Here is a 22,648-nt window from a genome sequence, read left to right on the forward strand (position 1 = left end):
TTTTCAGCTTAGAAGAGATGTTATTTATGTTCATCACATGCTCGTACATAGTCATCATATTGCATGCTTATGAGATCCTTTATAAGTTTTTCTGCAAGAGAGTTATATGCAGTTGTGAAGCGATCCTCAACATTCTACAAACGTTCTTTTGCAATGTCAGTCGTTGAGAGGTTTTATCTGCAACGAACATTCTAATGAACTGTAAACTTAGTTCTGTTAGATTTTTCCCTAGCATTATGGGTAATCAGCCAACTACTTTGATCATAAAATAATTGGCTTATCATTCAACAGTGTTAGGTCTAAGTCCATTATTTCAAGAGTGAACTTAAGTTTCTCTTTCCATGCAAAGAAGTTGGTTCCATTAAGTTGGGGAACGTTTGAGGTAAACATATTAGTAGCAAAAAATATATGTTTTTACATTATATGAGTAATTAAGAAATGAATGCTCACATATAGAAGCTTTGAATAATAACACGAACATTAATTTGAAAACCCATATCATGAGGCAATTATGAAAACTCCTTTGGGTAGTCTTCATACAATAATAAAAATCATGCTTTTAATATACATATCTTAGTTCAATAATTGAGTAATAATAAATTGGCGTTACCTTTGGGTAATCGACACCAATTTATATTATTAACTCCATTAGTGTTTATTATGTCGCAAAGACTATTTCCTTTGGGAATCTAGACCTTATAACAAACAAACTATTTAGATAATGAATAGCCACAACAAGCATGATGATTAATTGCATACATAGATTTTCATATTAACTTGATTATAAACTCTTCTCATTTTACCTCACTTTGGTGATTGCAAAATAAACATAATATAATCAAGAATGTATAGCGATTAATTGCTTAAGCAGATTTTCACTTAATTTGATTATAAACTATTATTTTACCTCACTTTGGTGACTGTAAAATAAACATAATATAATCAAGAACATATAGAAATTAATTGCTAAACAAATTTTAATCTGAGTTTGATTATAGACTCTCCTTATTTTGCCTCACTTTGGTGATTGCAAAATAAACATAATATAATCAAAATACATGTTAAAACGAGAATTGAATTATGTAATCATTCATTCCACCGTCTCGGTAGATTCATAATCATAAAACATTTAATTGAAATCTCAATTCATCAATGCATATAACTTAATTTACGTTCATTATATATATAATCAATATACCCAAATCAATTCCATACACATAAATAGAATAATTTGGAAACAATATATTTCAAGTATAATCATAAAAAATAAGCAACCTTTAAATGATAAAGCAATTAACCATTACAATTCACAATCTTATTATGCAAACAAATTAAATAAACTGAATTACCAATTCTTTCGTCCACTGTTTCGGTGGATTCAGAAACAATTTTTTCATAAATAGAGTCAGTCAATACATAATCGTTCATTTAGTCATACGAATTCATTCAATCCACAGTTACGGGATACACTAATTGAATTCAATAAATTTGAATTCACAATGCGCTGACCATATTAAACAAACAACAGATTCAATTAATTTATCAATAATATGGTTTCAATTATACGAAAATACATGAGTTCTCAACAATGCTCTGATACCACATGTTGGACATTATTTATCATCATATATTCAAGAATACATAATTGAATATAAATAAAGCAAGATCTTCGAACATCATGTATTTCACGTATTAACCATAAACATAATGGATCGAAAACTTACCTTAATGATCCATAGCGGAAGCGATTGAGGAAGGAGGAGACGATTTCCTTGAACTCTTTTCGGCGTAGTGACGCAATTCCAACTCCAAGGATTTGTTTCTCTCTCTTTCCTTCGTTTATGTGTTCTCTTTATGTGTGTGATTTGATGGGATCACCACACTTGTATTTATAGGCAGAGAGAGGACAAACCCTAATTATCAAACCCTAAAAGCCCTTTCCATCAAAGAGGCCCAAAATAATTTATTTATAATCATAAACTTGATTCTCAAGTCTCACGTAAATCACAAACATTATTCCTTACTTATATATTCCTTTCCTTAATATATGATAGGAAATATATTATTCCCAAATCAGTGACTATATATTAGTCAACTAACAATCGGCCATATATAGTTATATATAACCTCAATTTCCTTGTTAGTCATAGGAATCATATTGTGAATTACCATTAATTGACTAATTAATCATATGATTAGGAAACGTCCTAATAACAATAATTAATTAGGAAAAAATGTGTCGTATACCAAGTTAATGTATTATATTAAATATCCAATTCTATTTAGGATTCTATCACATGTCACATATGTGAGACATAAAACTTACATATAGTCCCTAAATGAGATATTTTCATTCTTATTTGCAAAAAGAGCATTCCCAACGTATGCCGTTGGGGAGAGCGACGTCGTATATGTTTTATACGGGGTCCTTTAGGATATGCTTGTTTTATAATGAAATCACTTTTTGATAGATGACAAAATACAGCTGTAAAATTTATTTGTCTAAAAAAATTTTAAGAAGGGACTTTAATATCCAATAATATCGAAAAATCAATGCATAAACTCATTAATATATATTGATCATCAATAGCAAATCCGACCAATGCACGATACTTACAGAAAACAAAATGTTTTCAGCATTAGGAATTATTAAAATTATCATCTCTTTCTTAACTAAGTCTTTAAATTCCGTCATCAAGTTTGATTAAAAAGTCTTTCAATTCCATCATCAAGTTTGATTAAAAGACTCCCAAAGCAATTGTATTTATCCTCATTATTGTTCTTCGTTTTCATTGTTACTTCCATACTACACATATATATAGTGGTTAATCATTATTCGTAGTGCCAATTTAACCATATAATATTAATTACATAAATATCAAAATAATGCATCAAAACAAACCTAATTTAGAGAAAGCTTTCGATCATCAATTTGTTATCTTAGCAGATTTTTTTTGTCCTTGTTTTCAGAGAAAGCTCTAGATTAACTATCGATGGCTCTTATTCTAATTATTTGTGATTTGAAGTGAACGGTATATGCCAAGAGATCCCTGAATTGTGAGGTTTCCATATTACTCCCTTCTAATAGGACTATGAATTAAGACCCATGAAGATGGAGATCGATAGAAAGAGAGGAGATAAAATGCGGGAGGAAAAGAATGTCATTCCCTAATGAAATCAATACAGAAAAGCCATCACCTTATAATGGTGATACAATAAAAACCTCAAAACTAATTTAGCTCAAGTATCGGCAAGTATAGCATTTCATGACTGATTATATTTTATGCCTTATTCTAATAGGCCCCCTCAATATGGACTATAAACAATTGTGAAGTCCATCTTGGACAGCAAAATTTTAGCAGCCAAGGGCTTAGTGAAGATATCAGCAAGCTGTAGAGTGTTGCTAACATGGACTGTTCTGATCACACCCTCAAGTATCTTGTCTCGAACTGTATGACAATCAACCTCTATATGCTTAGTACGTTCATGGAAAACAAGGTTGGAACTAATATGAACCGCCGCCTGACTATCACAATATAGAGGAACTGGTCACCTCCAATCCAAAGTCCCTTGAGTAAGGCAACAATCCACACCACTTCACAACAAGCAAGATCTGGAGACTGTATGTTGCTTCTTCGAACGCCAAGAAATCAGAGAAGAGCCAAGGAATAAGCAAAAACCATAGATTAATCTTCTTGTATCGACCGCATCAGAAAAAATGCTCAAAGTACCTTTCAGATATCTTAGAACTCTCTCATCAGCAAGCCTGTGATCCGAGCATGGTTTTGATAGAAATTGGCTAAGCTTGTTTACAGCAAAAGTGATATCAGGCCGTGTGATACAAAGATACACAAGGCGGCCTATCAATCTTCTATAAGGAGTGGGGTCTGGAAGTGGATCCCCTGCATCTTGATGTAGAGACTTGGTAGAATCCATATCTTTGAATTTGAAGTGAGCTTGTAGAAATGTCTTGAAGTATTCAGATCATTCTCACTACTAGAAACCAAAATGTCATCAACATAGATAACTACTCCAAAGACTTCCCATCTGTTGAATATTTGTAAAAATAGGAATGATCAGAAGCAGATTGAATCAGACCAAAACCAGCCAGAACTTGATAGAATTTTAGATACCACTTTCTTGAAGCCTGCTTAAGGTCATATAAAGACTTCTTGAGTTTTCGAACCAGCTGACCAGATCCAACTGGTGGATTTTACCAAACCAGGAGGTGGAGTCATGTATATCTCCTCCTCTAGATCACCATACAAAAAGGCATTGTTGATGTCAAGATGAGCTAATTTCCAACCTTGTATTGCTGCCAATGCTAATATTAACTTCACTGTGGTGAATTTTGCAACAGGTGAGAAGGTATCATGAAAATCAACCCCTGTTGAGTGAAGCCCTTAGCCATCAAACGAGTTTTATACCTTTCTACAGTAGCATCGGCCTTGAACTTTATCTTGTAAATACCTTTCTACAGTAGCATCGGCCTTGAACTTTATCTTGTAAACCCATTTACAATAGGAATCTTTCCAAGAGGTAGGAAAGTGATCAACCATGTATCAGTCCTTATCAGAGCCAGAAGTTCATCTTGCATAGTCAACACCACTCTGGATGTTGTGATGCTTGCTTATAGGTGGATGGTTCAGTAAGAATGGAAAGAAGAATGATGAATCTGAGATAAGGTTGTGATAGCTTGGCTTAAGAAAAATAGTCAAGAGATTGGGTATTTGGAGGTGGAAGTTACTGAAGTACAAATGTAATCAGAAAGGTGTGTAGGAGTGTTTATAGTTCTTCCAGATTTTAACTGATATGAAGTAGAGGTAGAATCTGGAGTATGGGAAGTATTTTGAGGAATGATATGAGAGAAAGATGTATCAGGACGATGAGAAATATATCAGTAGGAAAGTGAGAAGGTGACTGGTGTGCAAGAGGAAATTCTGACTCATGAAAGGTCACATTTCTACTGATAAAAATCTCATGCGTGTCCAGGTTCATGACTTTGTTCCCTTTATAACCAGGAGGATAACCAAGAAATAAGCATTTTTTAGCTCTTGGAGTGAACTTGTGCTTGCTCTTATCCAATGTGGAAGCAAAGCAAAGTCAACCAAACACTTTCAGATTGGAGTAAGTAGGAATTTTACCAAAAAGAGCTTGGAATGGAGTCAAATTGTCTGGAAGCACAGATGATGGAGTTCTATTTATGAGGAAAGAAGTAGTGAGCACACCTTCCCCCCGAAATTCAACTGAAAAATGTGATTGGAACATAAGGCTTCTTGCTACATTGAGAAGATGTTGGTGTTTTCTCTCCACTCTTGCATTATGTTGTGGTGTTTCTACACAAGAATGTTGAGTGATAGTCCCATAAGATGAGAGTAAAGAGGTGAGATTAAACTCTGGGGCATTATCACTTCGTATGACCTTGATTTTCTTAGACAATTGAGTGTGAACAGTTGAGAAAAACTGTGTCATGACTGTATGGATCTCTGATTTTTCTGTGAGGAGAAAAGTCCATACAAAACGTGAGAAATCATCCACAATGGTTAGGAAATATCTGAATCCATTGTGTGTGTAGCAAATGACTTGGATTCTGAAACTGGAGAAGAAAGCTTTTTCTGTTTTGCTAAAGGACATATCTGGCAATTTGTGAGCTGGGTGTTTGTAGGAGATAATAATTGAGACAAAAACTTTGAGTTTATTTAGAGAAGAATGGCCCAAACGTTGGTGCCAAACATCAAGACTTACAACTGAGTTAACAGAAATAGCATGAGAAACGGCAAATACATTATTGTGAGAAGTAGAGGGAAAACTGCATACTGCATTACTTGGTGAATCTGAGAACTCAAAGATGTATAAGTTGCCAACACGGTTACCCCTCCTAATCACAGTCCCCCGTATAGCTTCCTGAATTTGGAAGTTATTGTGAGTAAATATGACTGTGCAAGAAGTGTGTTGAGTGAGAGCACTAACAGATATTAGGTTAAATGAGAAGGATGGCACATGAAGAACAAAAGAGAGTGTTATGAGAGAAGTGAGCTGGACTGTAACTAGGTGAGTAACAGGAGCAATATGGCCATTTGGGAGGTTGACAGATGCATTAGCTATTGGAGAGGCAGAGGAAAAGAGATATTGATCAAAGCACACATGTCTAAAATCCAAGTAGAAGATCTAGAGCATGAAGATGAAAAGGAATTTATGCAAGGTGAGAAGAAAACTATACCAGAAAAATTGTTTAATGGTTGGGAGTGACTGTCAGAGGTAGAGTCCCTAGCCAAAGAAGTGGAGTTATGGAGGTGCTGGCTCTACAAAAGACTGATAAATGTTGATACTACTAGGTAGATTCACAGCAGTAGATGAAGACAAGGGCAAAGGAGTAGCAGATATTGTCTCCTCCACCAAATTAACAGATCTATGCTGCATTTCCAGAATAAGGGCAGCAGATTGAGGTGCCTTCCCTCTGCCTTTGCCAAAACCCGGAGGAAAACCATGTAGGAAAACAAAATTCCACAGGATTATTAATTTTACCACAATGAGAACAGTGGAATTTATTCATGCCTCGTCCATGAGAAGCAACAACGTTAGCAAACGGCTGCTCAATAGGAACAGGAATATGAGCAGGAGCAGATATAGGAGAAGAGAAGCTTACCCATCAATGTGTCACTGCCTCTCTTCCTGAATAACAAGAGCAAAGACACAAAGAGGGAAGAGGAACCATAGAGATGTGAGATCGAATCTGATTGAAGAGAGAAAAAATAGGTTGGGTATATTAATGGGAGAGAAAGTTTTCAAAAACAGAAACATACACGAAATAAAAAGAAAAATGTGTCACCTTAGTTGAAATGAAAGATTAGTACGACAATAAGGATCATAAATATATTTATTAGTAACTCTACACTACCTCCGTTGATCTTGTAACATCTCCTTGTAATTACTCTCACAAACAATAATTACATGTTATTCTACACACCACAAGCAAAGCGAAGTTATTTTATATCATTAAAATTTGAAATATACTACAAAATGTCGTGATTGAAATTATAATACCCAATCCAAGAAAAGCCATAGCTAAACGAGCAGAGCGGATCTCCTTTGCCCTTTCCTAAAACATTTCCAAAAACACACTCACAACAAAATAAAATTGTCTTATAAACATCAGCAATTTTAGTAATTGATGGTGAGTCCATTTTACTGTGAGTGTGTTTTAGGAAATGTTTTAGGAAAGGGCATAGGTGATCCGCTTCGCTAAATGAGGCACCATATGCCTGTAATTGAGGATTGACGAGTAGACTTGCGTTGAAACAATAGATCACTTAAATGTACAAATTTGGATTATGATATGATTATGGAAGTCGTGCATCAAAGTTTGCAACTGCAATCAGTATTTTTCCTATCAAGATGATGTCCAAATGCTCTGATAATTCCACCAATGTCTTCGTCTTCGAAAGATCATCACGTGAGTATCTTACACGCCTCAATCGGAGTCCGGTGGAGGGAGTTATAGCCGTTTTACAAAAGCCGCGCAGCGCGGAAAAAGACCCACCCACCCAGACGGGTGGCCACCCGAAGGCACAGCTGAGATAGTAGATCCCACCCGGACGGGTGACTCTTGGGCGGCCAGACCACCTGACCGGGTGATCACGCAGAGGCTAGATTTTGTGGGCCTTTGCTTGGAAATTGGGCTTAAGCTATAAATAGCACATTTTCTCATTTTTCTACTTGGTTGAATTTTGCATTAGAATCTTGTGAGCCTTGTTTTCATTCTTGAAAGAGTTTTTATCCATTTCCTAGTTTTCTGGGTTGCTTGATCATCAATTGATTCAATCAAGTACGATCAAGTATAAGTATGCATCAAGAGTTAGCGAAGCCATTAGTTAAATCATGTATGTGGAAGATTGCTAAGAGTATTTTCTCCATCAATGGATTTAGCTAATATCAAATTCACACTTCTTCCTTTCTCATCTCCCATCAAATCATTTTGGGTCTAGTTTTTGAAGGTTAGATCCACCATATCCTTTTTGTTGCTTTGTGTTTTTGTGTTTAATTGCAAGATCAAACATCCTCAAAGGGTATAAATCTTGAGTTAATGGATCTCAATCTACATGGATCCATATCAGATTAACTATCGGATTATTTCATGATCATAGGAGAAACATCAATTTATATTTGTACTTAACAAATAGAGATCATCATACAAAGGTAAAAATCGACAGCAAACACTGCATTTCAGCAGGAGTAGCATTTACATGAATCCATTACTTAAATATTTTCATCTTAGTTACATATGTTGAGTACTTACAGGGTGTCCTTGAAGAATGGTGCCAGCCCCTGCATCAAGTTTTCAGTTCTGATAGTGTGCTCGCCGATCTCTTGAATGAGCGAATCTGTCCCTCGGACCTATTTCCAGATAAGATAATAGTACGACTGTTTCGCATTGTTCTACGATGTTAGAAAAATATCACAAGCTGCAGATATGTGGTATTTTATTCCTGGGGACCAGTTGCAAACAAGCTAACGAGGCCTCGAAATACTTGAACAGATAGCTGTTGTGCAAGAAAAAGCTCTCCATCCACATTCCAGACTCCCTCCTTCCCCAAAGATTTGAATGTGAAAGCTGGAGTCTGGCCACGGGCATGGAGAAAAGTCAGCGAGACACTACACACGAAAATAACTACACAAGCAAGACGAAGAAACATACTTTATGGTGTTCGACAAATTTATAGCCGAGGGGTTCCCCACCTTTCCTAGCAAGCTGAATAAGATGCCTGCATTTAAAACCATATATCGTTGAAATTCATAATCCAATTGCCACAACGGAAATCATGAATAAAATCAAGTCCGGAAGTGAATTAAATAGATTTTCTCTTCTTGAAGACAAGCATACGGGTGTGTCAAGTGGGATGCTTCTAGAAAGAAACCCGTGAAAGCAAATTAATGGAGCCCAATGGTACGAAAACGATGCTGAACTGTACATGGTTTTAGTTCAGGATGCAGGTTAAGAATTGTGGCCAAGTTATGTACTCTTTGTCCTAACTGTTTTAGGTGTGAATTATACTTAAGCCGGTTCCAGTAGTATGTGAAGGTTTCCAACAAGCTCCGGCATAACCCTAGTTTGACAAGATCGATGACATAGTGCTATCTAAGTTTGAGCTGTCATATTGCCATGAAGCATGTGTTGTTGTTGAGCATGTACCTATCAGTAGAAAGGACCTCGAGACTGGATGTTATTATTCTGCCAGGAAACAATTTCTTTAATTTGACAACAAACTCTATGCACCTTCACCTTGAAAGGTGACGTGATATAAACTTACAACAGGTTAACTCTGTTTCACTCCACTTGGGTTTTTCACAAACAACCACACAAGATGAAGTTGAAACATTTTGGTCAGGCTAACATGCAGCGTGTGCATGCACGCATGCAATGTGTACGTTTCTGAGAGAGGCTGGGTTAAGAAATTACCACAAATAATAAGGGTGGGGGCATTCTTTTATCAATATCAGATGCAGGAATCCATCAGAAAGATGAGCATCAGCTACTAAGCCATCAGGAGCCTTTTCATTCCGGCAAGATATCACAGCAGCACCAACACTCAGATAACGGCCTTTGGAACTTGACCATTTCATTCCTTTAAAGTCCTGGGGTAGGCTGAGGGAACCAGTATTTGTCGGATTGTATTTTGAATTGCATATGGCACAGTTAACACGACAAGTCATTCGATCAGGCTTTTTGGGAAGACACCAAAACCTCCTGCTATGGACTTCAGGATCTGCTTCAGGACTCGGGCTAGCTTCTTTCGTTTCGACTTCTAGATAACTAACTTCTGCCTCATATGACCTTCAGAAATACAGTAAAAGAACAAACGGTACATATAAAAACACAGTAAATATCATAAGAGCAATAGATCAACAGTCTGACATTAAAGAATCATCTGATGATCATAAAAGCATCAAAAAGAATATTTCTCCTCAATATCTATTTTCGTGGTTTAAATTTTTCCCTTAGATCAGCCTCCTAGGGAAAGCGTCATGAGTTCTATTTATTTCCACTTAATTGGCTACCAGAATTCATCATTTGATCCAGCATATTCTTGTGAAGTCAATCATGTCTTTAACATTGTCACCTATCACACAAATGGTTCATTATCAATTTTGCACTTTTTACAGCAGCATGATGGCGGCATCAGCTACCTCGTACACATTGAAAAAAGTGACAAGATGCACCCACTGCTCTCTTTACCTAGGGTTATACTACTTTTCTCAATTGATGGTCGACTAATATTGTCATTACTACCATCAACATGTCTACCATGCATCAATTTCAAAGAGATTCCAAATTGTACTAAATACAGCCATATTTTAAGCAGAAAACTGAAGTAAATAATGCAGAATCTGTACATATGTCAAGATCTACAGCTTCTGTTTATCAATCGAATAATGAGTAACTAATTCCATACTTGTGTTGAAGGAAAACCTTTGTCCCGGCATAGTCATATCGCTTAGGTCCCATCCAGCGATACTTCTCACTCTCAGTAATGACATCTCCATAAAAGCCATACCTAATCATTGTCGAGACTGATCATCAGATTTAAGCAATAAAACATGTGACAAACTTCTTCTCATCTTAAAAGGTATGCCCAGGGTATTATGACCATTGAATACATTTTTTTCATGAACTGGAAAAACTATCATATATTACCTCATGGAACTGGGGCACCAACCTTTATGTTGTATTCGGATTGAAAGATTCAATGGTGGATTTTGAAAAGTGATTTTAAATCGAAAGATATATCCACTCAACTTGATTGGAAACAAACAAATCAATGAATTTTGATCATTAAGTTTGCTTTATCTTTTATGGATTTCTAAAATCTAGTTGTTTGAATCTCATCCTTCTGTTCTCTTCTCTCACATACAGTCAAAAACTCATGCACATAATCACACCAACACAGTCACACAAACTCTACCACTTCGCTCAAGGTGTATTTTATACTATAATTTCAATCAAAAATTTGGATTTTAAGCACATGAGATTTTACTTCTTAATTTTAATTTAGTGATTAACAATAAGTAAAAATAATTTTCAAAATTCTCCATCAAACTTTGTTTTCGACAAACTTGAAACCAGTGGGTTTTAATATCTTTACACATCCACACTATATACCAAGAAGGGATTTTCAAACTATTGGAATATCAAATATCTAAATCCAAATCCAACCTTACAGTTTCAGTAGCACACTGCTGTTTATTAGCATCTTGGAAAACATATGAGCTGAGTTTTAAATATAAGAGAAGATATATTTGTCTCTCTTATACAGGGTTCAAAAGTCTATATCTGATTATTGTAATGCAGACACATCAAAATTTATGAGAAGGTTGTCAAACCCAACTAATAAGTACTCTCTCCGTCCCACTTTAGCAGTCCCAGTCAGTTTAGTCTGTCCCCCCATTAAGAGTCACAATTAGAATCTTCCATAAAGTAATGGCCCCACATTCCACTAACATTATTTTATAGAACTAATAGTATATAAAAATGGGATCCACATTCCACTCTCTTTTTTCACCAACTTTTTCTTTACATTTCTTTAAACTTGCACAAAACTCAATGGTACTGCTAAAGTGGGAGAGAAGGAGCATTATATAATGAAATTATTGATTATAGACAAAAGAATACCCAGCAAAAGAAGCAGCATAGCGTACACATGGTTCTTCATTTGCTGAATTAGTTTCCTTCCGTCTTACAACTTGAGCTATATCAAGGTTCACCTTTTTCCCGAGGATGATGTGCAATGCTGATGTTACAGCGTCTCGAGCCCCAGTGGTACTGCAAGAAGAAAATCAAACATCAAAAGTTCTATCCAGATGATTGAAAGCAATTTCTGCCCTAATGGATCGACTAAAATGAATCTCCAGTGTTAAAGAAAAGATGCTATGAAGATAAGTACAAGAAAAAAATTAAAAGACAATTCGAGCACAATTTTTATGTAAAGAGAATACAAAGAAGAAAGGTAACAATCTCGTAACAGAAGAATAATCGGGACATTTTTCCAATCACTTTTAAACCATAATGTCACTAACGATATTTTCTCATCACATTTTATGACTAGGTTTGAATTTCTTCTTCAAAGTGGTATTATAACAGTATACATGTCACTTCAATATATCTAAAGTAAAATAGGTTCTAAAAATCAAGACAGAGCTTTTGTAAGAAGGCCAAGGGCTCAAAATATAACTAGCCTCTCTTCATAATATAAAAGGCAAGAACAGAAGATATATTGAGATGAAGGAGCCCACACCAATTTAAATGGTACTTGATATGATTTGCTTTAACGTTTGTTTACTATTATTGGCATCAAGGACGCATAACACATATATTTTAGCTTATATTTTTATTGTTATGTCTCTGCTGCAAGCTGGTAGAGCATATAGATTCAGAGACCATGAAATGCCACCATGCCTGCTATCCCTGAGATAACTTGTATTACCATCTAAGTTTTAGAAAAAAAATTTCCCAAGATAAAACTCTGGTCACCAGTTACAAATTAAGCATTTTAGATTTGAATAGAACTCTGGTCACCAGTTACAAATTAATAAAGAATTTAACTTACTTAACGAAAATCAATAGCACTCATATAGACCCACGATCGATTTCTTTCTTATGGCTAATACCATAACTATTTACAGTCTGAATTAATTCTAAAAAATGCAAATGCTTGCTTGAGAATCAAATACACGGTTATACAAAGCCATAATCACATTAAAAAATATAATGGTTCTCTGTCTTTAAACTAAAAGTCCAAACAACAATAAGCTTATATTGTAAAAGCATTTCAGTTATCATTACAGATGAATAGGGCTGGGTGATATAGATCTTATTTGTGGCATCTTAAAAAAATGTATGTAGGAACTAATTTTAAGAAAACATAAAATTAGTTATAAAGAGCTCAAGCACAGGTTTCTTTTGAGAGACAATAAAACCAACTTCCATGTGCCTCAGACAAAAGGAATCATGTGACAGAATATAAAACTGAATATACCAAATAGCAATGGCATCAGTAGATCCAGCAGGGATAAGCCCAAATCTGAACATTTCATTTGGAAACGGAGACTCTGAATCTTTTCCTGCATAAATGAAAAGAGAAGAATTAACAGAGGAACATCGTAGATAAAAATACAACAGCTATAAATCAGTGGAGGAAATAGATAACTTCAAGTATCTTTTAATGGCTTTTACCAAAACTTTCCCAGGTCTCTAAATCCAGACACAAACTCATAGCATGTGTATATTGAAAAAAGTTATTTCACTGGACATGATCACATACCAAAATTAGGGGATTCAAGCCCAATGTTCTCAGAACCCCTCAGAAGAGGAGATCCATCTTCATTATGATCACAGTGCTCTGAGCGCGTTCTGTTAACAATATGATTTGTAACATTGCATTCACTCTCAGCAGGGGGCGTTATATCTGAAGGAGTTGGTGGATATGGAGCTTTATGCCTTGGCAAGAGAACACCATTAAGAATTTCGTTGAAAAATCCATCACCGCCCTAATACCATTTGAAAAGTATGCAGTGTATGAGAATAAGATAAAAGTCCTAGAAACTAATCTACGAAATAAAAAATCCTTACAACATCATGTATATGTAATATCAAAGTGCAAAGTCAATAAGGAAACCCAACAAGTGTTGAATAAATTGCTCAAGCAACCATGTTGTATTAAAAAGGATCTTATATCTATGTAATTCATAAAAAAATATGTCAAAGATAACCTTCATCAGTGGTTAACTGGTGAGAATCAGTTGCTAACTGATGAGACAAGTGAAAATAATGAAGCAAGATCAAAATTGTTCCAATGCTTCAGAAGTAAATCATGGCAGAAGATCAGGGAGAAAGAATGAATGAAGAAAGATTTGCTAAGGTAAATTACTGATGAGGCGAAACTTTTATAAGAATATGATCCGTTCCTCAATCCTTATTCGCCTAGAAACAGAAACTTCATAACAAGGAATGAAAATGAAGTTGGCGATGCAAGCATACATTTAATTACGCCATCAGAACAATAAAACACTGACGACATACAGCAGAAAGCTAAGTGAGAAAAGTTAAGATCGAATATAGTAAGGATGGCCTTCTTTCTACTGCATTACTCAAAATGGAAATTATGTACGCCTGGCAGCATTCAAACAAATGCTAGGATTATAAAAAGTAATGAAAGTAATCCAACAAAGAGATTCTTATTGCAATGGTCAATTTATCCCTCATACAGACAGATATTGTATAAAACAAGGTTTTTCTTCAGAAATTGACCTGATGAAGAAAAAAATAACAATATGTTTTTTCAGCATCATCTCTTTCAAGTTTCAACAACTATTAAACATGAAAGAAACATCAATATCGCCAAATTTTACATGCAACCTGTTCGAACAATTTTAATGATCAGAGAGCGCTTTAAAATTGTAAGAAAAATCCTCATTTTCACACTTGATTTTGAAATTCTTAAAGACAAGGTCTAAACAATCATGTTTGATTAATAACTTCTTCCACTTCTGCTATATTTTCAATATATATTAAATGGTTACTGAAGTAAATTAAACAATTTAGTTGATACAGCACAACAAATTAGTGAACATGACTATTCAATTGTAGTACATGATAATCATGTTTGGATGCGAGAATCGGTAATTCAGCACGAAGCACATATAACTCTACTTTATATCCATGTTTTCTGACAGAACAACCCATATTCCATAAATATCGGAAAATAGATACGTGGAAGTGGAAGGATACAACTACTTACAACAGCTACAACACCATCGTACAAATTCAGCTCCCTATTTGTAATTGAGGATAGCATATCTCTTGCATGTCCGGCCCTCTCTGTCACTATTACCTGTACAAGAAATAGAGAACATGAGAACATTATTTGACCTATTTTACTAAATTGGACATTTGGCCTATGAAAGCTACTACATGATGTCCAAGGTCAACGGTCTTGAAGATTAATCAATCACTACCTGTAATTGGACTATTAAAGATTAATCCTAGTTCACAAACCATATAATGAAGCCTTGCAAGTTGCAAAACATAACATTGATAAGATCGAACCTACAATCAGGTCCAAGGTAATAATTGTACGTTTTACAATATATCTACCATGCCAAACAAGTTAATGCAAAAAACAACCATGATCAGAAGTACTTTGAGTATGAAAAACTCAACAGATTACATATATTTTTGGACACTAAGAGAATAACTAAACTAGAAACTTACCTTAGTTTTAACTTTGGCCTGAGAAAATAAGGGAGCCACTGTTTCCCATATTTTGCATCCATGACCTTTCCCACTTCTCGGATGAACCAAAACCTAATCACTTAAGGAGTTAAGCCTACGAGAAAAAGGAAAAGGACATAATTGATCTAGATTTACCATTTTGAGCTTCAGAAATAATTGACAGTGCTAAAGAAGAAACTAAACCAACAAAATTAAAAGTAAGCAAACAATATTGTTACGTACCAGAAGATTCTTAGGTCGCTTAACTTCCATATGCAGATGAGAATTAATCTGGTTTACCCAAGACATACAAATCTCCAAATCTTTATGACCAAAAGTGTAAACTAATGGCGTCCAAACTGATGATTGGGTCTTTGATTTGTGAACAACATAGATAGTAAACCTGTACATCTGTTGAAGTGAAGATAAAACACAATACATGAGTGTATAGACTGTATTAAAAATATATATGTATACCAGGCTTAGTAGTGGCTAACATGTTTCACCTCAGAAGAATGATCTAAAAGGGATACTTCCAAGCTGGCAAGAGCAGATTCATGAACCAAACCCCAACCAATGAAGTTAACAGCATAAACATCACCGATATTAACCTCCATTTCTGTATTCGAAACAAGTTTGAATCCCAGACAAGAAAAATTATCCCCTTCCTGTTGTAATACAAATAAAACGTCTTATGCTGATCCCACAAAAGTAACATGCAATTAACATAGCCTGACTTCCCCATGGGACAATTCACCATATACAAAGAGCAAATACATAGGAAAACATTTGGGAGACTATACAGAAAACAATTTAAAAGTCATTTTCATATCACAGTCACAGAGCACTAAATGATGTCAATCCGTATGTACTTGAAATGCTATAGATTCAGTCAAGTATCTGTAAAGTGGAGTTTCAGTTGATTAATCCATCTCATGTCCTTATATCATGCACATGCTTCTTCATTACTCATGACATCAACTTACTTTACGATAATGGAAAGCATTTGATGTTAAAATGTCCGCAGCCACCAAAAATTATGCGTCTCTTAGTGCAAGACCTTCATTTCCTAAGTCTTTAATGCAAATTAAATTTTATCAATACTAAACAAATTTGATGACCAACTGCAGCACATGATCACGGAACCTCCCCAATGTAATTTGCAACTGAACTAAAAAGCTAATTTCTTAATTACTTAAACTCCTCCTCACTGAACTCACAGCTAACCATATAAGAAACAGATGAGCTAATTGTTAAATCCTTATCCTTATCCGATACAGCTTTACATACTACTTCTAGCAGCAAGCAGAAAGAGAAATATCCGTGATGGAAGACTAACCTATAAAACAAATATCTAATCCCATACGAACAAGGCGGTTAATATGAACATAGCCATAAGCTGAAAATGAAGAATGTAGTCGCAGAAATCATATGTGCAAACATCAAAACTTCAATCAGATAAGAAGAATTATGATTAATCTACTACTGAGGCAAAACATAATCGTAATAATTGCAGAGATCTTTCCAGTTAAAGTCAAATTGCGAAAAGAAAGAGAGAGAAATTACTGACATCATTGAATGAATCAACCAGTCGCCATGACAATCCATCTGAAGTATGAGTGATAACGACTTCTCCAGTGCGATCGAGTAAGAAGTTACAACAGGAAACGGAGGGCTGATCAGCATTAGCAAAATCTGGATTTAGGGGAGAATTAAACCCGTCTTGGTTTGTATCCATGTTAACTTTGTTTCGAATAATTTGGATTTGGAACTGCTGTTTTAAGTTGGAAGAAATCAACGGATAATAATCTCAATAATACAGCCGAAGGTGTGTGTGATCTGTAATTTGGTTATTTCAGACCTCATTTTCTTCGTTGTTTCCTTCTTCCCTAGTATTTTCATATTCTCTTCGTCTCTATATATCTAATTTTATCATTATTTCCTCTTCAGTTTTTTCAACTTTTCCGATTTTCTAAATTGTTTTCCCCCAGATTTGTGATTTTGTAGGGGTATCGAATGGAAATATACTCGTCCATCAAATGCGTTAAGGACCTATATATAGCCTGTCAAATCGGGTACCCGATCTGAAAATTCCGGGTACCCAATCCCGAATTCTCAAAAATACATTCGATCCGAATTTCATTTCGGGTGTCCAATTACCCGACTCGGGTATCTAGTCTCGAATGATCGAGTATCCAGTCCCGATTTCAATTTCAATTTGACTTTTTTCAAAAAATAAATATGAACTTCAAACTTTTAGAAATGTAAACATATATTCATAATCTAATACAAACTTGAAATAGTATTTAAGAGAACACAACTATAAACTTTTAGAAACAAAAAATTCTTATGTTATAACGTATATTAACAAAAAACACTTTTTTTATCCATCCACAATAAATCAATAACCATCACAACTCATAAGTTCAAACTTCCGTCTGTAACAAACATCACAATTCAATGATTCATAAGTTCAATAAGACAATAACCATCACAATTCATAAGATCTAATAATAACGTCCATCTACAATAACCATCAAAGATTCAAAATTGATAATATCAAAAGTCCACAAAAAAATCCATCTTTCTCCATCTAACCATCTTTATTATGGCAAAGTGGACCATCATCTCGAACTCCAACGGTGGCTATAATACTACATGGATAAACAATAAAAGAAGGTCAAATAAGTATAATGTATAATGTATAAATAAATAAATTGAATGAATATAATTTACTACTTTGATACTCTTCAAGTCCGTTTTGCCTAATTCTTCAAACATGTCTTCATTATATTTCTTTTCCAAGTCAATACTCTTCGACCAATCTGAAACAAAAACTAAAGCCTCGACCATACAAGGAGCTAATGAGCTTCTATATGGATTGGAATACGACCTCCCAATCTAAATGCACATTCAGATGCAACACTAGAAATAGGAATAGCCAAAATATCCCTTGCCATCTTAATTAGAACGGGATAACGAATTCTCTGACCACCACTTCAAGATATCAAAGTGGTTCACGTCATCGTTCTCCTCGATGTGAGTGTTTTCAGTAAGATAAACAACGAGCTCATTAAACTTGTTGGTCTGCCGCTTCCCTCTTAAGACCACGAGTCTACATGTTCCTTAGAAAACATATCGCCCTTGATTTTCATCCTCATCGTCACCATCTCTTTGCTGCTGAGGCGGTCTCCGAGCCTCTCTCTTGCCACATAATAGTCAAACATCTCAATCAATGAGTATGTAACATCTCTGACCATGATTTCCCCTCGTGTATCTCCATAGATTGACTTAAAGCATGTCTCTACGTGACTCATCTTTTGTCTCGGATCAAGCACGACAGCAATGTATAAAATTCTGTTCATCCATGGATGTAATTCCATATCCTCCTCCCAATATTTTCCAATCTTTGCCCTATTATTTAAAAAAAAAATGAAATCGAATAATTGTATTTAATAAGATGTAATGTATTGCTAAACTATGGTAAAAAAATTAAGTATTTACCTCATCTTCATGGCCATCTATCTTATTTCATGATCTTCACTTATCACCAATGTTGAGATGATATCAAAAATATCAAACATTTCAGCAAAAAAAATGTGTGAAGTTGGATATTGGTGCCAGACATGAGGACAGTCAACTCGTAGAACTTCAGTAAGTATTCTATCATTTTCTTCACGCATATCCAATCATGTTTTTCAAGCAATCCAATGAATTCATTGTGCTTTTTTTGGCTCATCTTATTGTAAAGTTGAAATGCATCTTCATAAGGTATGGCAGACTAAAGCATCAAGTAAGTAGAGTTCCAACGAGTGGGGACATCCAAGCATAATGCCTTCTTCGAATCAATTTGGAATTGCATTGTCCATAGTGCAACACAAGAGAGATGTCAATCCCCACTCCTTCAGCGTTGTGATTATAAATTCACCAATGTCTGCTCCCTTATGACTTTTAATCAAGGCAAAACTGATTATCCTCTTATGCAATCTCCACTCCTTGTCAATAAAAGTGTGCAGTAACACAAATGTAATTTGAGTTATTCGCACCCGTCCAACAGTCACTGGTGATAGAAACTCTACCCATGCCATATCTCTTGAAATTCAAAGAACAACTTCACACAATTAGTTCTTATTGTTTGTCTTGAAGGAAGTTCTAGTTGTGGACAATTAGTTTGACATAATCTTCTTAAATCCACGGTACTCCACCATCCTGAATGGTCGCTCGTCGAGGATGATCATCTCGCAAAGTGAAAGTCTACCCACCTTTTGGTCAAACTTCCAACTAGTCAAAGATGAATTGCCACCATTTGCATCTTCGACATAGTTTGTCCTTTATTGCGGCCTTCCTCTTGTGTCTTCTTCTTCAAATAGGCAAAGGTTTGGTTTTTTAAACCATTAGTTCCAAACCAGCGCGGGTCAGCTGCAGTTAGAACGTCACATCGTTTGCACTTTCCTTTCACCACCTCAATAGGAGGATCGCCTGCCATAACCTTCACTCTATCATAATCCTTCCAATGAACAGATCTTGTCTCCTTCTTTATCTCAATTTTTTTTTTCTTTTTATGTGATTGATCAACACCAACATCTACATTGTTCTCTTCCATTTCCATATCCTTTAATATTGACACATCTTCTAAATCTTGGTCATTTAGAATCATGTTGATATTGCTCTTGTTGCGTGTCCATAGGCTTAGATATGATAGGTGCTCTTCTACTTGGTCTTTGAGACATCCTACAATTATAGTATAGTATGAAAAAGTTAAAATATAGTATTTAAATAGATATAATAATATGTATAAAAAATGAAACTAAACAACATGTATACAAAACGACACTAAACATAAAATGTACATCTTCCAATAATGTCTCTAACTCTCCATGCATAATTATATATATTGCTGCCAAGTGACAATCAATAATATGCTCAGTATTTACATTAAATGTAATAGGCAATGATATGACACATTAACATTAATAATAAGAATTACTATTTCAGAAGCTTGAATAAATTGATCAACTTTGAAATTTTAAGCAACTACTTTTAGTTAACAATTAATGTACATATTCAGAGTATAGAGTTCCCAATATGCAACAACTCTTTACTATCTAAATTAAGATGCAATTAATGTAATCTAATTTTCGTGATCGTATGCCGAATACCTTGACTCAACACAATGTATTATTGATTAATAGACAACAATCCAAGTCATCAACATTAACATAATCTTACTCATTAACATAACAAAAATAAAGTTTTACCTTCACGGCTGGACTGTTAAAATAAAAGGAGATGGTATTTCTAATAGATTACAATACGAGGAGAGAGAATTCACAAAAGTAGTGGAGGACTTATATATATTGAAAGCTTAATCTCTTTTCTAATACATTCTAAAATGTCTATAGGCAATACATATTTATAGACTAACTATGTCGGTTCCCTCACCTTGACCGACTTAAGTAGCAAAACAAAAGATGAGGTTTTGTTCCTCTTTTCAAGAAACTTACGGTGACTATTACAACATAAATTCAAAATGAAATTGTCTTCTTACTTCATGCTTCTAGAAAATTGATAGATGGCACTTGGTTGGCTCCAACTCTTAGCATGACAATGTTGACTTTTTGTATGTTTGAGTTTAGCTCACATGGACGAGCTGACGGAGGTAGAGGACGGCGACGGTGGATGGCAGTGGCTGGGCAGTATGGGCTGCGGCGCAGGCGAGAGAGCAGGATAAGGGAGAGATGTTGTGGCCGGCGCTGGGAGAGGAGACGGCGGCGGCGGAGGGAGAGCACGGGAGTGAGAGCAGGAGAGGGAAAGGAGACGTGTCTTTTCTGTAACTCAGATCAATAATAGTAACTCATTAACCCTAATATTTAATTATATAATATATGATTAGTTATAGGAACAGTCAACCAATGATTAATATTTAATTATTTAAAATATGACTAGTAATAGGAACAGTCGACTCATGTTTAATATTTAATTACTTAAATTGTTAAAAATTAAATAAATACATTATATATTAATTTTTAAAAAAATCAGATAATTCGGGTATACCTGATCGGGTATCGGGCCACTCGATACCCGAAAAACCAAAATTCTCAATACGCGATCCCGATCCAAAACCCAATTTTTCGAGTTTTGGGTATCCAATTACCCGATTTTTCGGGTTTGGATATTGGGTATCCATTACCCGGTATCCATTTTGACAGGCCTATATATATCGGATAAATAAAACTAGCATTGCTTATGCAAGAACAATGTTATATTCGATATTAAATTTTAGAGTGAATCGCATCATTAGTCCCTAATTTTTTTGGGTTTTTGCACCGCAGATTTCTAACTAAAAAATAGCATCAGAGGATCCTAACATTTAATATAATCACAAATACTGTGTTTTTAGCCGCCTTTTGGACGAAAATGCCCAAATGGCTTGAAGGCATTTTTGGTAATCCCAAATTTGCTGACATATGAATATGTCACATTTCTGTCAGCATTTTCTTATGTTGATTTCCTAATAAATTCTGGTACTTGATAGATTGTTAAAGTTTGGTCCTTATTTACATAGAAAAAAACTTTTTATATCCCTTTATTTCTAGTTATATACTAGTTACATTATGTAGGAAATTCATTGAGAAACAACAACGAGTTATGGAAAAATGAAGTTATTTATGCAATAAAATTTGACTTAATGATACACAGAATAAAAAATATTTCACATTTAATTAAATGATATAGTAATTATTTTTTTGAAAACACTGACATTTAAAATATTATTTCATTATATATCATCGAACTAATTAGTTACTCTAACCCTAACTTTAAGACGATTTTTATGATTGATACTCCCTCCGTTTTTTCAAAATAGAAACATATGAAACGACACGGGTTTTAATGCACAATTTGGTAACGTAAGAGAGAGGGAGAGAAAAATTGGTAAAGTAAGAAAGAATGAGAGAAAAATTGGTAATGTAAGAGAGAGGGAGAGAAAAAAGTAATGGAATTAATGTTAGTGGATTCTAGGGCCCAATTTACTAGTGGTATAAGTGATAAATAAATTGATGTATAAGGGTGTAAAGATTTCCTAAAATAGAAAGTTTGAAAGTTACTATTTTTAAAGATCGGACTAAAATGGAAAGAGTTGCTATTTTTAAAAAACGGAGGGAGTATTTTATTGAGAATTTTAATTTAGCTCAAATATTTGAGTTCTTTGTTTCGATTGTTCTTGAGTTCATCATGCATAAAAATATAACAACTAAAAACAAGAACATGCTTCGAAAACAAAAACTCATGCATACATGAATTTCGCGAAATTTAAATTCAAATAATCAGACCCAAAGACTGGCTCTGATACCAATTGAAGGAACTGGCAGCGAAAGCGCTCAC

General features: G+C 34.8%; 1 protein-coding gene and 2 long non-coding RNA genes across 5 annotated transcripts; all 3 read right to left on the reverse strand.

The window, feature by feature from the left end:
* Positions 1-3,143: 3,143 nt before the first annotated feature.
* Positions 3,144-6,713, reverse strand: LOC125204983. Its single transcript, XR_007173683.1, has 2 exons — positions 6,221-6,713; positions 3,144-5,904 (listed from the first exon to the last, which is right to left on the reverse strand). It is a non-coding gene; the product is annotated as an uncharacterized LOC125204983 (long non-coding RNA).
* A 1,428-nt stretch (positions 6,714-8,141) lies between these two features.
* On the reverse strand, positions 8,142-17,265 carry LOC125207274 (ceramide kinase). Of its 2 annotated transcripts, none has more exons than XM_048106543.1 (12): positions 16,836-17,265; positions 15,763-15,933; positions 15,509-15,676; positions 15,266-15,358; positions 14,793-14,885; positions 13,317-13,542; positions 13,032-13,116; positions 11,669-11,818; positions 10,452-10,553; positions 9,458-9,832; positions 8,696-8,762; positions 8,142-8,618 (listed from the first exon to the last, which is right to left on the reverse strand). In XM_048106543.1, exons 1-12 carry the CDS (start codon positions 17,001-17,003, stop codon positions 8,481-8,483), a joined length of 1,836 nt encoding a protein of 611 aa, XP_047962500.1. In that variant the 5' UTR covers positions 17,004-17,265; the 3' UTR covers positions 8,142-8,480. The 2 variants fall into 2 exon arrangements, with proteins under 2 accessions (XP_047962500.1, XP_047962501.1); XM_048106544.1 differs by having other exon boundaries at positions 15,772-15,933; positions 16,836-17,264.
* A 423-nt stretch (positions 17,266-17,688) lies between these two features.
* On the reverse strand, positions 17,689-21,099 carry LOC125203427. Of its 2 annotated transcripts, XR_007173366.1 has the most exons (4): positions 20,524-21,099; positions 18,770-19,996; positions 18,005-18,679; positions 17,689-17,919 (listed from the first exon to the last, which is right to left on the reverse strand). It is a non-coding gene; the product is annotated as an uncharacterized LOC125203427 (long non-coding RNA). The 2 variants fall into 2 exon arrangements; XR_007173365.1 differs by having other exon boundaries at positions 17,689-18,679.
* Positions 21,100-22,648: the final 1,549 nt, after the last annotated feature.

The sequence above is a fragment of the Salvia hispanica genome, chromosome 2 (genome assembly GCF_023119035.1).
Source record: "Salvia hispanica cultivar TCC Black 2014 chromosome 2, UniMelb_Shisp_WGS_1.0, whole genome shotgun sequence".
NCBI lineage: Eukaryota > Viridiplantae > Streptophyta > Magnoliopsida > Lamiales > Lamiaceae > Salvia > Salvia hispanica.